Raw genomic sequence first — 18,308 nt, forward strand, 5'->3', positions numbered from 1 at the left:
TCAGGGCTGTCTCAGATGACTCAGTAAAAGGATATATTTTTGCTTTCCTCTTGTGTCTCGGGGAGTGAAGTCACGTTTTCAGCATGAGGACAGCTCAGGTGTAACACCACACAGACATACTGTACACATAAACAACAATGGAGGGAGGAGAGAGATGCTGGAAATAGTACCACTAAGCTAAAGACGACGATATTAAGGTTCTTTGTACACTCTGAGCTGGAGAAGAAGTCCTACCTAGCTCTAAAACAAGTATTTATGTGAACTGAAGTCAAGAAAGACTGTCTTTAGTTTTTACAAAAAACTTTTTTTTTTCTGGCAACGCTGCAATGAATCATCATTTAGTTTTCCTGGACCGGGAAATAAATTACTTACCCAATGAATTTTCACATCCCCAAACTGCCTTCTATCTGAGGATGTTTGTGAATGAAGAAAACACATGAAAACAATACGTAAACTTAGTGTGCAGACAAAAAGACTGAGAGACACATTGAGACCTGACACAAGCTGTAACTGTCATCAAAGAATTTCTGATTTTATTTTTAAAAGCCTGAATTTCAGGAAAATTCACATTCATTCAAACCAAACAAAGTTCCTTCCAACATAAACTCCTCGTGAGCTCGCTACCACTTAGAATAGGAAAAAAACATGTGGGGGCGGGAACCAGTCTGGTTGTCATGGGAACAGGAAACCTTCCTTCCCCTTAAAGGACGGACCGGGCACTTGTTCATGTTAAACTTTCAAGCTGTAGCTCTCAGCAAACACAAACACCAAAGATGAAAGACTTCCTGAAACAGTTTTTTCTTGAGAAACTCAACGTCTTTGTTGCCGTCGTTGTGAGTTTCACCTACAACATTTTACTTGACAGACATGTGGCGTGTCCTTGTCAACAACCAGGCCGCAGCCTTTACTGCTACCAATACCTGTCACTGCCATGTGGAATTATATTCATCTTGATACTCTGGACAGACATGGTGTTCATGGCAATCTGCAAATATGCACATCGCAACAACTGTAGTACATGTGATTGTGTAAGTGCATGTTGCAGTAAGTGTTGTAGACTTTTTGGAGTTTTAGTCAATCGGTTTCTGAAGGCAGCTCTAGTTGCTCTACTCTGGGTTGTTTCTGTGTTGATCGATGGAGACTGGTATGTCTGTTGTTGGAACAATCATTCAGAGAAAGGCTCTAATATCACCTGCAAAGACAATTACAACATCACAACTGATCAACGAGGGCTCATCACTGGCCTGAAGAATGAATCACTGGTGAGTGTTTCCATGTTTTATTCATATGCACTAACAGTATATAACTGGTCTCAGAGCCTCATTCTAATGATCAGCCTGTTCATCATCATCTAGTTTAAATGTTTGTTCTTCTTTTCAGATGTTTGGCCTCTCATTGTTATTCGGGATCATTTTTTTGGCTTTCGTGGCTGCACTGTGTGGTCAGAGCAAATGTGACGACTGTGACAGACGAGTGTATGAAAAAGAGATTTTGAAAGAGGAGGAAAATACACGTGAGGAACTGCTGAAAGAAAAGGCAAAGAAAAAGTTGACTCAAGAAATGACAGAGAAAATAGATGCTGGAGAATGGAGCGAATGTTTGGGTGTTGCTGAAAAACTGGTTGAAAATGGACCAAAACCAAGAGATCTCCAAACCTCAGGTACAGCTATCAGCTGATCTTTTATTTTCACTGTAGAGTTCACAGGATGAACACAATACAAAGAACCAAACTGTAGTCATGTTGTGTTACTGTAGAAAGAAGCTGAACTAAAGCTCCTAATAACCAACCACATCATCACTGTGTACAGCTCTACATCTAATAAAGCTCAGCTCATCTTCTACATTTACTAAAACGATGTTTACACATTCTTCTTCTTTTCTCACCCAAATCTGCAGGATCCAAAGACGGTATGGAAATGACAACTAGCACATGATCAACTAAATGCATCAAATGTTTGCTTTTTTGCTTTTTAATGAATATAAATCTTTAATCTTTTTTATGTTTATTTTCTATTAAACCTTGACGTCTCCAATATAATGACCAAGTTAATCGTCATGAATGTGTTCACTCTGAGATTCTGATCTAGTTGTAGTTTGAACCAAACTGTAGTCATGTTGTGTTACTGTAGGAAGAAGCTGAACTAAAGCTCCACTAATAACTAATAACCAACCACATCATCACTGTGTACAGCTCTACATCTAATAAAGCTCAGCTCATCTTAAACAGTGTTTGCAGATTTTTCTTTAAATTTCAGGCACTTCTCAGTCTGAAAATGATAAAGGTTCAGAAAGTTTAAACTGAGACTAGGAACCACTGATGAAATGGTTTGTAGAACTATGATTATTTGTCTTTTCAGTTCTGGCGCCATAGTGTGTCTGTAGCTTGTGTTTATTCATTGACATTGTTGCCTTAAATTTATACGTTACTATTAGAAATCACACAGAAGTCAAGAAACCAGATGGAGGCCAACGACTTGTCCTTCTTCACAGCCTCAGTGATATTTTATTTGTCACAGACAAGTGTACTAGACAAACTCAAACTGGAAGAACCCAACGACAAACATCTTATATGGCCTTAGAGTGTGTGTTACATGTTTTGTGTTGAGCCATAGATGTGTGCAATAAATGATACGTTTTTGTGTGTGTGTGTTTGTTTGGTTGATGTGTGTATTCAGCTTTGTTCTTGCAGCTGAATTTGTTCTTGCAGCTAAGAAGCTAAAGAAGTAGTGAATTCAGAACAGTGGAGGAACCCGAAGAATGCTAAGAGGATTTGACGTTTTGGAACTGTCTGGGGTTCTGACTTGCATAAACCTTTAATTAACATACGTGTGGATGGAAAATGGAAGGACAAGGAATTCTGGTTATCGGTTTAGTGAAAAAGCTGATGCCACTGATGTAGACCTGGATGGTAGATGTTTTGATTTTTTGGATGGAATGGGTTTGCATGATGAAGCTAGTAAAGAAGGCTAGTGAAGGGAAAGGCAGTTGGAGGGATGCATAGAAGGCTTTGAAGCAGTTCCAGCCGGTGCAGGGAAGATAGCGTAGCTGGTGAATGGCTGTTTAAGATGGACACCTGTGATGTGAACGCAAGGAGGTGGGGCTGAGGTCTTAGTTGAAGATGATGGCTGAAAACGTTGGGACTGAATTTGGATGAGGATCCGAGTCTGGAGCTAAGGATCTGAATTTCTGTAAGGAAAAACGAGACAAAGAGTCAGCAATCACATCCAAGTGACCTAGGGCATGACATGCACGCACGTTGAATTGATGTTGGACTGCGGTCAGGGTGAGGCTACGTGTGAATTGCATAATGCTGAGGGATTTGGAAAAGCCTTTAGTTAAAATGTTTATGGTGGCCAGGCCCAGTGACCGGCTAGGGAGATGAGGCTGATGACGGGGAATGAGCCTATCATGAAACCTACTTTGACTTCTTTTTCTAGTAGTTTATCGACTACGTTGGGTTCTGCAATGGCTGATTGGAGATTAGGAGCTGAAAACGATGAATCAGGGATGACTTCCAGGCCTGGGTGAAAGCCGTGGGTGAAAATGTTAATCAAGAAACCCACGAATGGGGGGCTTTGAGCGTGGAGTTCAGGATGTCCATTTTAATGGGTGTTTTGAAGAACTGAGTAGTCAAGAGTCCTGTTTGCTAGGGTTGTGAGGACAGCTGGAGTGGGAATGAAGGAACAGGTATGAGGAATCAGCAGCTGGAGTATCTGCAACCTTGGTTGTTGAAATTGTTACAGACCATCCTCGTACCCTGGTGGAGTATGGGTCTTCTTCGTCTGTTTGAGTTCTGTGGATTGGAGTCATGGACAGAAGATGGGATAGTAGCTTGGGAAGGGCAAGAAGAGAAAGGGGTGATGGGAGGATTTAGGCTGAACATTTGGTGTCGATGAAAGAGGAAGAGGTGTGATGACAATGCAAGCTGTGGCAGGGTGGGATGGAGCTACACATAGGGCGCAGGCAAGTTCGGGCGAGCAGAAAACACTGGAGTAAAGCTCAGAGTTGAGAGCACCCCAGTATGTGCCCTGATTAAAAGTCTGCCTGCAGCCTGGGAGGCAAAAAGAACATGGCAAATGTAAGAGTGGGTTCCTCTGAACCTCAAAGCAAGGACCAAGATGAAGGACATGTAGGCATCGAGTGCCGCTTTGCAGTTTGGTATGATTGTCACAAGATGTCTCAATAAAGGGAAAAAGCCAATTCACTGGGTATGATTTCTCTAGAACCTTGGGGAGATTCTAATTTTAAGATTCCTGGGCCTTGGGCGGTGGAAAGCTCCCGAGTGTGTGTATTACAGTGGAGTGATGGTTGGAGGAGCTCGGAGCGTAGTTCAGAGAGGTCACTAGCTGGAGGCAGACTAGAGGAGGTGGAAGGAATAGGAGAAACTGGGATGATTGACGGAAAATCAAAAGATTCGCTAGTGGATGCATGAAGGACCAAATCGAGATCCATGGTGGAAATAACCAATCTGCTAACGAAACCCACTGAGAACTGAGCCAAATAGGCGAGGCTATAGACTGGTGTAGGTAATTGGATGGTTGAGGCGTGGTCTTGTCCCTGAACCTAAGTTGAAGAGTTTGGATCTTCTCATGTGTTGATGATGTTTTAGATGATTTATCCAGATCTGATCTTTGGTTCTTAATTTATGAAACATCACAAAACCTTGTTTTTTGTTTGTTTTTAAAATATTTTTTTGTTCTGTTTTCTTTTTTTTTTCATGGATGACAGAGAGACTCATTCACCAAACATAATAATATCTGTTTATGACCAGGCTTATGCAAATTAAGGTGTTTTTCTTTATTTAACTTGTCACGCACATACAGAAGAGCATTCATCTACAGTCTCACGTAGAACAAATTTACATAAACTATTGCATGGACTTCCTGAAAGTTTAATCATTTATTTCTACAGATGGATCTGAATCTACAGTCACAGACTAAAGGAGAAACAAGGATGGAGACTTTTCTTCTCTTCGTCATAGTTGCATCGGGCAAGTGTTTAAATTACTGATTTCTCTGTCTTTATGTTGTTTTTACAGGAATAAATTCTCTTACACTGCTTTACACATTAAAGCTTCTTCATATAAAATAAATTATATTTTTTTATTCCAGGTCTAATCTGTATTCTTGTCTGTGGCTGCAGGGCTGTGTGCTGTCTCCTCTAAAGCTGAACGTCGTTATCACTTTGTTTATGACGTGAAGAACTGGACTGAAGCTCAGAGTTACTGCAGAGATAAATACACTGACCTGGCCTCTATAGGCGACATGGACGATGTGAACGTCCTCAACGCAGCGGTAGATACAAGCAAAATGGTTAACTCCAACTATGTAAGTTCATTTTTACAGTGTATCAGCCACATTTGGCAGAAACATCTTGATGTACTTCTCTTGTATCTGTAGAAGGTTCTCAGTCATCCAGGTGATAGTTTGTTCAGAAACAAAGCTTTTAAAGAAAATCCTGGATTTAAACAAATCCAGTCGTCTTTATCTTAGCTTTGTAAAATATAAAAGAGATTAGTAATATATGAATGGAAGAGGCGAAGGCAGTCTGCTTCTTGAACCAGACCTATCAGCCAATCAGAAGATAGTATTTCTCGTTGCCAGGTGAAATGACCACACAGACCATACTAGTGTGGAATTATTCTACACAAAAAGTTGTTGAGTTGAGAGTAGAGCAGGATGTTTGAGGATGAATGTATCCGTCATTATTCTGCAGATTAACACAAGTCACTGATCTATTAACCAGCCAGAAGCCAGATTTAGTCCATGTAGGAGCTGCTTGGTGTCCGTGGTAGTGAGGAGTATCTCTGCTTGTTGTTTTTCAGCAAGCCTGGATCGGGTTGTACGATGACGTGAACAGCTGGAGGTGGTCGTTGTCAAATGGAGATTTCTACAGTGATGGCCAGACTGAGTTCAGGAACTGGGCAGATTCAGAGCCAAACAATGAAGGCAGTGGTGAATATTGTGCAGAGATATATGATGATGGAACATGGAACGACACACCCTGTACCACACGTCGATATGCAATCTGCTCTGAAGTCACAGGTGAGGAACGTTAAAACAAGCAGTTTGTTTTCCTGACCTAATAAAAGTAAATATCAGCTCTCTTGATCTCAAGGAGCCTGACATGAGTCTGATGAAGATGTTTCTATGTGGTCCAACTTAGCCTCAACCTCTTACAGCAAATCACTGAGTCAATTACATCTATTTCTTAACTGTGTGTTAATTGTGACCAGTTGCAGAATCATAATTGAGTGTATTTGATTTTGGGATGAGTGATCACTGCCTAGAGGTCTGGATCAGGACTGTTTTTTTATTTAAAAATGATTTATCATCTTACATTAGAAATACAGAGATAAATAATTGGCTTTCAATTACTTTATCAAGACATTTTCCTTTTTAAAAAAAATCATAAACAAGAATGAATGTTTTGTAAAAAGTACAACATTTAAATGGACAAACCCCTAAATTCAACCAATTCTCTAAAAGACTTGTTAGGAGTTATTGTCAAGAAGGGGGTATTGAAGTGAGGACCCAGGTGCAGGACAAAAAGGACGAGGTAGAGAATCCAGGGGAAAGGTTTTTATTTTAATAGTTAACAGAAAGTGCTGCGCACGGCAGGAGAATACAAAAACCAAAAGAATCGTGACATGGCATGAAGACAAGGACCGTGGACGAGGTAACAGCAATGAGGGTAACACAAACGATGCAACATGGAACAAAGGGAAGGCAGAGCTAGATATACACAAGAAGACTCAGGGATGACAAGACACAGGTCAAACTCATGAGGAGAACTAAAAACTTAAACCAGGAGAAACCAATAAGCAATGAATACACATGAGGAAACACAACTGACAGGAAATCCGAAACCTAACAAAATAAAACAGGAAACACAACATGACGCAGACAGACATGACAAACCACAAGGAGAAACGACAGACAGGAAACTGACAAACTTGGCAAAATGAAACTTGAAGCTCAACACAAATATGGGACAAGGACACAAAACCATGACAGTTAAGAAGCTTGGCCTCTTGCTAGACAAACATGGAATTATTCCCGTCGTCGTCTTTTAGATAACTCACACATAAATGCACATCTATGGGGTGGTAATCACCATTTCCCTCTGCTTTTAATAAGATGCAGCCCCATATTTTAATTGTGCAGCTAGCCTCTTTATTTTATGCTCCTGGATTATTGTTTTTCCTTTAATCTTCTTAACAAACAGAGTGCGGCTTGTTTTGATTAATGACTTCAGGTCAAACCCCATCAATTCTAACACTGGAAAGTGTTCTTTCACTGTTCCTTTTTATCATATACACAGGCAGCTGTAGATCTTCTCAAGAGGGCAGTCACTTGGTTAAATGATATGGCTTTAAATGATTTTATTAAATGGTATGATGACAACTTCTTGGATCTTAATGTTACAAAAACAAAGGAGTTGATAATTGATTTCAGAGATAATAGCGCACAACCAAAAAACTGTTGTGGAAACCTATGAATACTTAGGAACCACATTTGACTTTCATCTGAAGTTTGATAAAAACACACAGAGTCACATGTCAAATGGGGACAATAAAGAACCCACCTGATGTAGAAGCTCAACTCTTAGCATTTCAAAAATGATTTTATGTTCCTTTTGTATTTGTTGGTTCAGTGGTCTCTCTGTGAAGGACAAAAACAGTTTGAATCAAATAGTCACAGTCAGCTCCAAGATCATTGGAGTCCAGCTAACAGACCTGAGTGTTCTCTGGAGAAAACGTGTGGTCCTGAAAGCTAAATGCATAATGACGCAGGGAGACCATGTCATGTCCAGTGGATTTATATTAATGCCCTCAGGGTGGTGCTATTATTCACCCCTGAGGAAAACAAAATCCTACTCAAACTCTTTTATCAGGCTGATGAATGCCAATTTTAAAGAGTAGGTTGTAATTGTCACTTCTAACCTACTTACTTGTTATTTATTCTTTCATTTGTTTGAATACTTCTTTTGCATAATATGCAGCACTTGACTCTGGTCTGTTTTCAGGATCCACTGTAACCTTTGTCCTCATCAGCAGTACCATGACATGGACTGAGGCCCAGAGCTACTGTAGAACACATCACACTGACCTGGCCAGTGTGAGAACCATGACAGAGAACCAGAGGGTAGCAGCAGTGGCACCTTCTGGAGGGAAAGCTTGGATCGGTCTCTTCAGAGACTCCTGGAAGTGGACAGATGGACGTAGCTCAACATTTAATTATTGGAGAGATGGAGAGCCTAATGACTATTATGATAATGAGAACTGTGCACTGGCATATTTTGGTGAATCTGGAAGATGGGAGGACTGGCCCTGTGATTTGAAGAGAGCATTTGTTTGTTACAGTGGTAAGCTATGCTTCAATTAGCCTTTAGGTTTAGCATTTAGCTTTACTTTGCAGATATAAACAAGCTAGTTCTATGAGCATGTGATTCAACACAGCAGTTCACTGAGCTACATGCTAACATTAGCATTTTAACAGGACAATTTTTAGCAAAGTTACTGTGTCATCCGTAACATTGATGAGATTGGGTAGAAAGTTGCACCCATGTGCAGTAGAGTTCAGTGGGTTTGATGCCCAGGGCCCTTATTTCTAAAGTTTCTTACAACAAAGCATTGCTCCCAGTGGCCAAATTCTAAGAAAAATTCTGTTCCGTGCAGTATATTCACACTGGATGAACAAACTCTGTGGTTTATCCAAATGTATGATCCGTTGTTATATCTCTGCTACTTTTCATTTCACTCCACTGCATAGAAGAGCTAGCTTTAGTTACTTGACACCTTTTCAAGTGACACCTCATATCTAGCAACAGGATTAACAACACTTAAGATCAGAGAAAGTCCTGGAATCACTCCTTAGATAACACTCCTTGCTGGGAATTTTTAGTTAGAAGCTAAATTAGAGGATTCTTAGATCTTTAGTGATACTGGCCCAGATGAGTTGCAGAGGTCATCAGAGAGACCATTTAATGTCCGGTTGGGTAATTTCCTTCTGTCTGTTTCTTAAAGCTGTATCTTCAAAGCGTGTGATGAAAGTGAAGCTGGTGAAAAGCTCCTCTCTGGATCTGAATGACCCACCTGGGATGGAACAGATGCTGCAGCAGGTGAATCATATCCCAGAATATCTTCTATAAATTTATTTACTTTCTGAAAGTCTTTAGTGGATGTGTCAGAGTCCATTAAAAGACCTTTTACTGAATTATTTCTCTGTGAGTGAACAGATTCATTTATTTTTTCTCAGATAAAACAGAAGCTGAAGGACCAGGGAGTGAGTGGAGACGTCAAACTGAGCTGGAGGAAGCAGTCGGATGGAAAGGTCTTCCACAAAGAAGAGGAGGAAGCAAAGAAGAAGAACTACAAAACTGATGAGTTGTAAATGTTTTCAAGAAGTCTCATTGAATGAAAGATTTGCTTCTCTTTTGTCCTTTGAAGGGTTATCGTTACATTGGATTAAATGAATAATAATGGTGCTATGCACTGTTATATTTAGAGATGTTAATCTTAAATGATAATCTACTGTAAAAAGAAAGTATACAAGAGGCATATACAGTTAATAATGATGGGGAAAAGGAGGAAGTGGATTGATAGGCCATTTGAAAGATTCTAACCTCAAATCAATATACAACATTTTTAAATCCTTGAACGCAGCTTGTGACCTGAGCTTTTATTTACTACTGAAAACAAATGTTGACCTGTGTTGGGTTTGATCCATGTCTTTGTTCTGATTTAAACACATAGTCTAATCCATGTGTCCATATTTATGAGACGTTCATGTTGGATTTAAAACCAGACGTTGGGCTCAAAGTAAACTAGCTTACATGCTGAGAGATGTTCCCAACAACTACATACTGTACTAATGTCTGCATTAGCATTATTTCATTTTTTTCCCGTTGATATGACAAACTGAGGGGAAACCATTTTTTTTTTTTTTTAATGATTGTCAATTGATTTTTTTTTTCTTTTTAATTTTACTATAATCAAAGCTGTAAAGCAATTGTACACATTGTGAACAACAATAAATGTAGTCTCTGGCTAAGAAACCCACATCTAAACAGAATGTTTAATCATGATTTGCATATAGAAATTACAGAGTCCATGAGTCCTAGTTTCTATAAAACAGGAATTTGTTTCAGTCTGATCTTCACAAGACATGTTTGTGTTTGATGGTGCTCTAAATATGTTTTGGTCATTGGATTTTCTGTTCAGAAATGGGTATTAAAAAACAAAAAAACGAGAGTGCTGTGTAACAGAAGTTGACGGACATGGTTTGTTGTTTGTTGAAATAATAAAAGACTCAGAGAAGAAGACATGACTGCAGTCAAACTAAGCTGCATATTTCAGGTAAAAACAATAACTATATATAATCAGGGAATAGTTATCTACTAGCTAACGTATGCGTACAGAGATTTCTCTTAATATTGATGAATCCACTCAACAACCAAAGACACTGCTCTCTGACCAAAAAGAACATTTGGGACAATGTTTAGTGGACAGATGAGACCAGAGTAGAATAGTTTGGTTTAAATGTTTAGACACCATGTTCTTCTTCAGGCTTAAGAGGAAGGACAAATACTGTACCAAGAGGAACACAAACATCTTAACTGTCGGGCATCACATTAATTTATGACCTTCTTGGGTCATTAAGGACAAAAATTTCCATTTCAAAAAAAAAAAAAAAAATGCTGTAAAACTTTTTTTCTGCATAAATCTCTTAAACCTCTTCAGCACTTACAAACCTACCAATAAAATAAATAATCATTTTGAGAACTTTAACTCTTTAATTGTCAGTTTGATTACGTAAAGTTGTTGGTTTTGGTAAAAAAAAATAAAAAAAATAAAAATCTTGATAAAACTAACATTGAGAGGTTTTTTTTTTTTTTCAAACCAGTCTTGGATATGACCGAGATTAGTGATAGTAGCTGTAGCTAATGGTGACTTGAGTGCATTATTAGTTCTTGTGTAGCTTCAGATTTTATTCTGCAATATTATAACACAGTTGAGTCTCTGAAATCTTTTCTCCTGAACAACTGATGAGGAAACAACAAACTCCCAGGTTCTAATCACACTAGGATGTTCTGCTGAGACAATCCCACAACCAGTGCCTCTGTATTCTTAGTTGGCTGAGGTGCGCTGGACTTGGAGTCTCAGTCCTGACATCGTTTTACAGATGTGCTGTTTGACTGCAGATAAGAAGCTGCACCTGCCCTTCTCCACAGGTATGTACACATGCAGATACAGGAAAAAAGGCCTCCAGCCTAGTGAAGGACCCCACGCACCCTACACACACACCGTTTGCCCCCTCCTCCCAGGACGAATGTGGAGGAGCAACAGGAGCAGAACCACCACACTCAGTAACAGATTCTACCCTCAAGTGGACTGTTAAACTCTGATGACCTAAGCTATATTTAAATTTACATTCCACTGTTAGTGGAAATCCTGTTCATTATTGTCTTTAATAATAATTAAAAGACCAAAAAACAGAATACAACAGAGCATATAACCTGTAAACAGAGGCTATGAAGCTCTGGGCATTACATGACTGTTTTTTTGTTGACTCTGTTGATGCCAGCGCTGAATTCAGGCCGTCAGAGTTTACTGCACTTTAAACAGGTACAAAACAACCAGTACAAGGACACAGACTCTAATCATGTCTCAGGTTTCTTTTTTTGCATTAAAACAGGGACTGTGTGCCTGACCTGTAGTATCCAGATATATAAAACTACATCATTAACCTTCCTTCATCCTACTCCACAGTCACTGAAAGCGTTCAGTCTGGGATGGCCCCACCAGAGGGCGCTGCTGTACAAGGGAGGATTATCAGCTTTTATAAGTCTTCAAAAATGTCAAAATGTTGTTGCGCATAAGTTAGTAAATAATAAACTTTGTCCCCATTGAAATATCTGCAGTTTCATTTGATGAATGCCATTTTTCTCTGTAGACACGTTTTATACTTTAGTTGTTGGTGAATACTTGGTTGTGCCTGATGCTGTGCCTCTGCACCTGCAGTGTTGTGGACTGGTGAATTGCTGTGCGTGAATGTGCGTTTTTCATTGGCTGATTTGAAACATGGTATGGTCACTGCACAGGTCAGCTGGCTCTGCTAATGTATGTAATGTAACAGCTTATTGACATTTCATACATTCATTGAATGATGAATGGAGTTAAGTACCTGACTAGTGAGATGTAGGATTATAACACTTTAGCAGAAGCTGGAGATAAAAGGTTCGGGACCACATCGAGGGGGGATGGAGGGAGCATGGAGGGAAGAGACAAAACTAGGTCACTCAACCAGGAGTGGTTTAAGAGGATACCTTGGTTAACCAGGAGCTTTTGAGTCTGCTTATTTTTAATCTAAACAGAATTGATGATGTACTTTATGTGTGGTTTGAATTATAATGGACATGTGATACGTTTGTGGAGCTGTCCATCTGTCTGTGGCGCTGAAATGGCTGTTTGGCTGTGATATATTATGGGTGGTGACTTTGTTAACGCCATGAGCCGTGCATTGTGTTTTTATATAGTGAGATCTTGAACGCTGCCATTTGGTTCGCTATTGATGTGATAATATATGTCGTCAGATTGGTATTGTTTGTGTGATGGTGAATTATTCAGCTGCATTTTTGTCGTCACCTGTTTGTTACCAAGTGCTGTGTCTCCTCTCTCACTTGCTACTGTGTTTTTGTTGTGAGGTTATTGTTATGGCCCAGGCGTAGAGGCACCTGGGTCACACACGATAAAGTGCCCTCCTTCTTCCCACTCCCAAGGAGGACAGCCACGCTTACAATCTGACTTTGTTTAGAGTAGCAGTTAATTAGTTATTTATTTTAATCTTCAGAGTGAGACCTATCTGACACACACACACACACACACACACACACACACACACATTGAATGAATTATTCAGCTGCATTTTTGTTATCACCTGTTTGTTGCCAGTTGCTGTGTCTCCTCTCTCACTTGCTACTGTGTTTTTGTTGTGAGGGTATTGATTGTGGCATTTCTGGATTGCATTGTGGAATGGCCCCACCAGAGTTTACACCCAAAATCACCACTGATCCTAACCCTAAATGAATGTCTAAATGTACCACAACATACACAGAATTATTCTTTTATTTGTATTTATTATACATTGTACTGTGTACAGTAACAAAATCACAATAACAAGTAGCTGTTGAATCCTGAATTTCTCTCTCATTGTGGGTAGTTTTAGAGCTGAATGAATAACATCCTGTGTAACCCATGTTATAAACATTAGCCTAACTAGTCTTTATGAAAAGAAATCTGTTGGACATTGTGTTAAAAACCTGATAAATAAACAAGACATTACAAATGGAAAACGCTGGATTCTGTGCCAGATATAAATTGATTGATACACAAGAGAAATCTGTTTCTTGAGGGATCTCACTGCTCTGTTTTCTTGCTTTATTGCATTAATCCACATCTGCCGTCTTGCGGGATCTTTGGGAATCCTACAAAACGGTTCCCACTTATGACCCCCTTAGGATTCCGATTTCTCTCCCAAGTCAAACATACATGAGGTAAATCTGAACAGAGAGAGACTCTCAGACACTCACTGGAAGCACCAGAGCTCGCCTTTTGTAAACAGTTGCAAAATAATGAGCTCACACTGTATTTTTACCTTCATTTCGTTCATGTTACATCAAATACTAATGTTCACAAATGATTAAATACAGAAGCCGGGGGTTCAGAAGCTACCTGTCTGGCCTCCTCCACATCATCACCCCATCGTCATCCCTCAGATCCTCCTCCTCCCTCCACCTCACTGTGACCCCGTTACCCTCAGCACCGTGGGGAGCTCTGGAACTATTTACCCTCTGATATCTGTAATATTGACTCTGTCTATTTTCAAAACCAGACTCAAAACCCACCTATTTAGAATCACTGACTCACTCCACCACCCTTAACTCCAACACCGCCCTACTTCTCCCTTCTGCATTTCCAAAGTTTTATTTTATTCATGCAGTTTTATTAAATGCTGTACATTGATCACCAATGCTTCGATGCTGTTTATTGTATGTTTCTAGTGTTTGAATGTTTGAATACTGTTTAATTATTTGTCCATTGATGTTTTATCCATTGTTCTATTCGTCGGTTCCTTTCTGTAAAGTGTCCTTTGGTGACTTAAAAGGTGCTTCCTAAATAAAGAGCATTATTTTTATTATTAATATTATAAAGCAAGAATCAAATGAAACTTGAATTATATAGCACTGTTCATATGAATGTACAAGTGCTTCACATAGGTTAAAAGCAACACAACATATACATGTAAGTCGGTTACTGGTTGTCTGTCATTATAACCTTTTTTTTGGCTTCAGTAGATCTACCCCCTTCAACCGATTTCTGAATCCTTACTGTATGATACAATTCTCATTATAATCCTTATTTTGAAGATTAGAACACACGATAAGAAAAGGGCTCAAGGAGCAGCTCCGTTCTCTAATACTCCCTGTAGTACCTCTACGTAGGCGTATCCCTAAGGGTACATGTACCCCAGGTTTGGAACCGTTGGAGGAGTGGCCGGTAGAATGTAGAACTTGTGGAGGAGAACATAGAGCATTCCTATGTAATGTTCTGTTAATCTAGTGAATGATTCTTCTGTATGACTGATGTGGTGACTTTTTTTTTACTCTGTTGTGGAGAATAATGACACATCAAATCAAATCAAATCAAATTTTATTTATATAGCACCTTTCATGCAATAACAGAAAATGCTACACAAAGTGCTTCACAAATAAAAACATAAAACATTACAAGAAACAAATCAAGAACATACCCGCTCCCTCCTCACCCACACACACACACATCCCACACATACATATACACATCACACACTCACACCCATATAAAATGTAAGAGTTATTGAGACATGGCATCCTCGTTTATGTGGTTTTGTAGGCCATAAATTGACTGTCAATCTCTAAAAAAGCACATCTGTATATGAACGGAACTGAAAGAGAACGAAAAATACGTCCAAAATTTCCAGACAAAAATGAAACAACACTAATGGACCTAACAAGCAAGCTAACAATAGCTGCTCAGTTTGTGACTACAATTACTTCAGTGGTATGGACTGCAACCTGCAAAGCAGCTTCAAAGACGAGTTCCCACCTCTGTCCATCAGCCACCTCTTCAAAAGAAGCCTGCTCTTTCCAGGCTTGATGCTGATGATACGGTACCCTCCTTGGCTGAGCTTATTAGAATCGACACCCTCAAAAACATGATGCAATCTGTTCATGGAGACATCAAAGTCTTGAATGAAAAGTCCATCACATTAAAAAGAGGGTAAAGCAGAACAAGAAGGTTGCTCTGACAACCATGAACAGGGTCAGCTAACTACAGTGCTACAGTCGAACCTGCAGCTCCACGGTTTGAGGATATGTAGACTTGGGTGACCATCGAGTGCCAATCGATTAGCAAAAGGAAGCTTCCGGCTTCTATGGATGTCATACACCCAGTGGGGAAACCTCATTAGGATAGCACAAAACCCAGAGGCATTATCCTGACGTTTATCTCCTAAAGATACAGAGTCACAGTATGGAAAGCAGCTTAAAAGCAACTCCTATCTCCAGAATGAGGGCCTACGCTTCACAGAGGACTTAACTCAGCAAGACAGAGAAAATAGGTAAGCTAATGAGGAAAGGTTGGGATGACAGAAAAACAGCAGAGAAAAGGGTTATGTAAATGGTTCAGAAATGAAGGTAAACAGCAGAACAGCAAAAGCAGCATAAATAGATGACTGTTACTAAAAATAGTAAGGAGTAAAAGGGTACTTTATAAAAAATGAAGGATATCCCATATCTTTCCACGGTGCAGCTTTTGAGTCAAGTGTCAAATTAGTAATGTGAATATATGTGATGTTTCAACTCCAGTGACCAAAGAAAGACACAACTTTGTAGAGAAGATCTAATAACTTTTGATAAGTTCCCCTTTAAACCTGATGTGTCTGAGTTGCTGTCGACATTGAAGCAGCCATGAGATGGCAGCATCTATCTCTGACAATGACGGCAGGATGTTTTCATTCTTCTGTCAAATACGAAGTCAGAGGTGTTTTTATTTCTACGTTAAGTGTTCAGTAGTGATTAGAGTTAACTTCCACCCTGAGTCTGCTTCTGTTAGAGGGTTCCTCCTCCAGATCAGTGTCTGGATCTTATTTTGTAAAGTGAAATGATTTGCTGTTGTAGGAACCAAAGTGAGTCACCTGTAATTTTTGTGTGTCATGATTCCACCTCCTCAGCCTAAAGTCATGATTTGATTTTCATAGATAAGTCCTGGTCATGAAGTCTGATCATAGAGAAACAAGGTGAAACTATTTGCAGAAACAAACTCAACAAGTTCTCACCCCCCCCCCCGTTTGTCACCACAGAGCAGCTCAATATAAAACAGAAAGGGTGTGTGGTGTGGCCTCAGTGATTCAGGTTGGTGTTACACATTGCAGCTCCCAACAGACCCAGACTAAACACCAAAGATGCCGGACTTCATGAAAAAGTTTCCTTTTAATACATTTAGCATCTCCGTCGCCATCGTTGTGAGTTTCACCTACAATATTCTAATTAACAGAGATGTGGGTTGTACCTGCAGCCAGGAAACCAGTGAGTGCTTCGTTCACATGGCTCTACCTTTTTTTTATCATTTTTGTCTTAATCCTCCGGATGGACAAGAAATTTCGGAGATTCTGCAAAATGCGTGGTGGATTTTTTGTAGTCCGTCACATTGTGAAGGCAGCTCTAGTCGGTCTGCTCTGGGTTGTTTCTGTGTTCATCAGTGGAGACTGGTGGGTCTGCTGTTGGAATGATCATTCTGAGAAACAGTCTCAGTTAGCCTGCAAAGATCAAAAGAACATCACAGCTGAAGAACAAAAAATTATCACTGAACTGAAGAATACGTCACAGGTGAGTGTTTTCCTTATTTCATTCATATCTAATGTGCTGCTTAAAGGTTTTTGTGTCGTTTTCTACTTTTCTTCTTAAAATTGACCCAATCAAACTGATGAAACACAAATATTATTTTCTTGGATTTGTTTATTTAGGAAAATGAGCCAATATCACATATCATAGAGTTAATTTCCAGGTCCAACCGGAGTCCATGAGTCCAGACGTGTTTCCATCAATGATGAGACTGGTTTAGTTTCTATGAATCAGGGATTTGTCTCATGTTTGTGTTGAAGTGTGTGATGACAACAGATCAAAGGAGCTTTGTGAGGAGCTCAGAAAAAGAGTTGTTGTTGCTCATCAGGCTGGAAAAGGTTCCACAACCATCTGTAAAGAGTCTGGAAGCCACAAATAATCCACAGAGAGTCAGACAGATTGAAGACGACTGTTCCCCTCCACAGGAGTGGTCCACCAACAAACATCACTCCATCATAGTGGGAGAGGAACCAGAGGAACCCAGGGGAACTTCTAAGCAGCTAAAGGCCTCTCTCACATTGGCTGATGTTCATGTTGATGAATCCACTCAACAACCAAAGACACTGCTCTCTGTCCACAAAGAACATTTGAGACAAACATCAGTGAAGTAATAAACTACTGTCTTTGTTCTTCCTTTCAGCTCTGGGGCTTCTCACTGTTATTGATGATCATTTGTTTCCTCACCTTGATGTCCTTCCTACGGTGCATATGGGATAGCAGTGATAATCAAAGAGAGAGAGAGAGAGAATGAGCAGAGCTGAAGGTAAATATTCAATAATCATTCACTTGTTGCTGTACCCAATCGCTTTTCATAGCCGCAATTTACAATATTATTTTTCTTTTTCAGAAATGTGATCAACTGAAATCACTACTACTCAATTCTGCTCTTTTCACTCTAGATGGTTTATATATTTATAGCTCTCCAATATAATGACCAAGTTAATCATCATGAATGTGTTCACTCTGAGATTCTGATCTAGTTGTAGTTTGAACCAAACTGTAGTCATGTTGTGTTACTGTAGAAAGAAGCTGAACTAAAGCTCCTAATAACCAACCACATCATCACTGTGTACAGCTCTACATCTAATAAAGCTCAGCTCATCTTTGTTGTGGTGGAATCACTTCATCCACACACATGTTGTATGTGTTCTGTACACGCCGAGAGATTCATGTGTTCCTGAAGTTATCAGCCTGTTGTCATGTTTTCTTCTGGATATCAGCATCACTGCCAGCTTTTAAATCTATTCTTAAAAACTGTTTTTATTCTTTCGCATTTCATTCAGTTCTTTGTTTGGTTAATTGGTTTCTCCCTCATTAGTTTCTCCTGTGTCTCTTCCACCCCTTTGCCCATATATATAGTCCTG

At 39.6% G+C, this 18,308-nt stretch overlaps 1 protein-coding gene across 2 annotated transcripts; it reads left to right on the plus strand.

The window, feature by feature from the left end:
* Positions 1–722: 722 nt before the first annotated feature.
* LOC125009840 lies at positions 723–18,049 on the plus strand. 2 transcript variants are annotated; one of them, XR_007112988.1, is made up of 4 exons: positions 723–1,262; positions 1,381–1,660; positions 1,897–2,025; positions 17,863–18,049. XR_007112988.1 is itself a non-coding variant. In XM_047588061.1 (3 exons), exons 1-3 carry the CDS (start codon positions 774–776, stop codon positions 1,932–1,934), a joined length of 807 nt encoding a protein of 268 aa, XP_047444017.1. In that variant the 5' UTR covers positions 723–773; the 3' UTR covers positions 1,935–2,224. The 2 variants fall into 2 exon arrangements, 1 of the variants encoding a protein (XP_047444017.1); XM_047588061.1 differs by lacking the exon at positions 17,863–18,049 and having other exon boundaries at positions 1,897–2,224.
* Positions 18,050–18,308: the final 259 nt, after the last annotated feature.

This window comes from Mugil cephalus, chromosome 1 (genome assembly GCF_022458985.1).
Source record: "Mugil cephalus isolate CIBA_MC_2020 chromosome 1, CIBA_Mcephalus_1.1, whole genome shotgun sequence".
NCBI lineage: Eukaryota > Metazoa > Chordata > Actinopteri > Mugiliformes > Mugilidae > Mugil > Mugil cephalus.

Bases quoted from the DNA above. Each gene is read 5' to 3' on its own strand.
- LOC125009840 (XM_047588061.1), top strand. From the start codon at position 774: ATGAAAGACTTCCTGAAACAGTTTTTTCTTGAGAAACTCAACGTCTTT. The intron at 1,263-1,380 runs GTGAGTGTTTCC...TCTTCTTTTCAG, and splicing joins GCCTGAAGAATGAATCACTG to ATGTTTGGCCTCTCATTGTT. The intron at 1,661-1,896 runs GTACAGCTATCA...CCAAATCTGCAG, and splicing joins AAGAGATCTCCAAACCTCAG to GATCCAAAGACGGTATGGAA.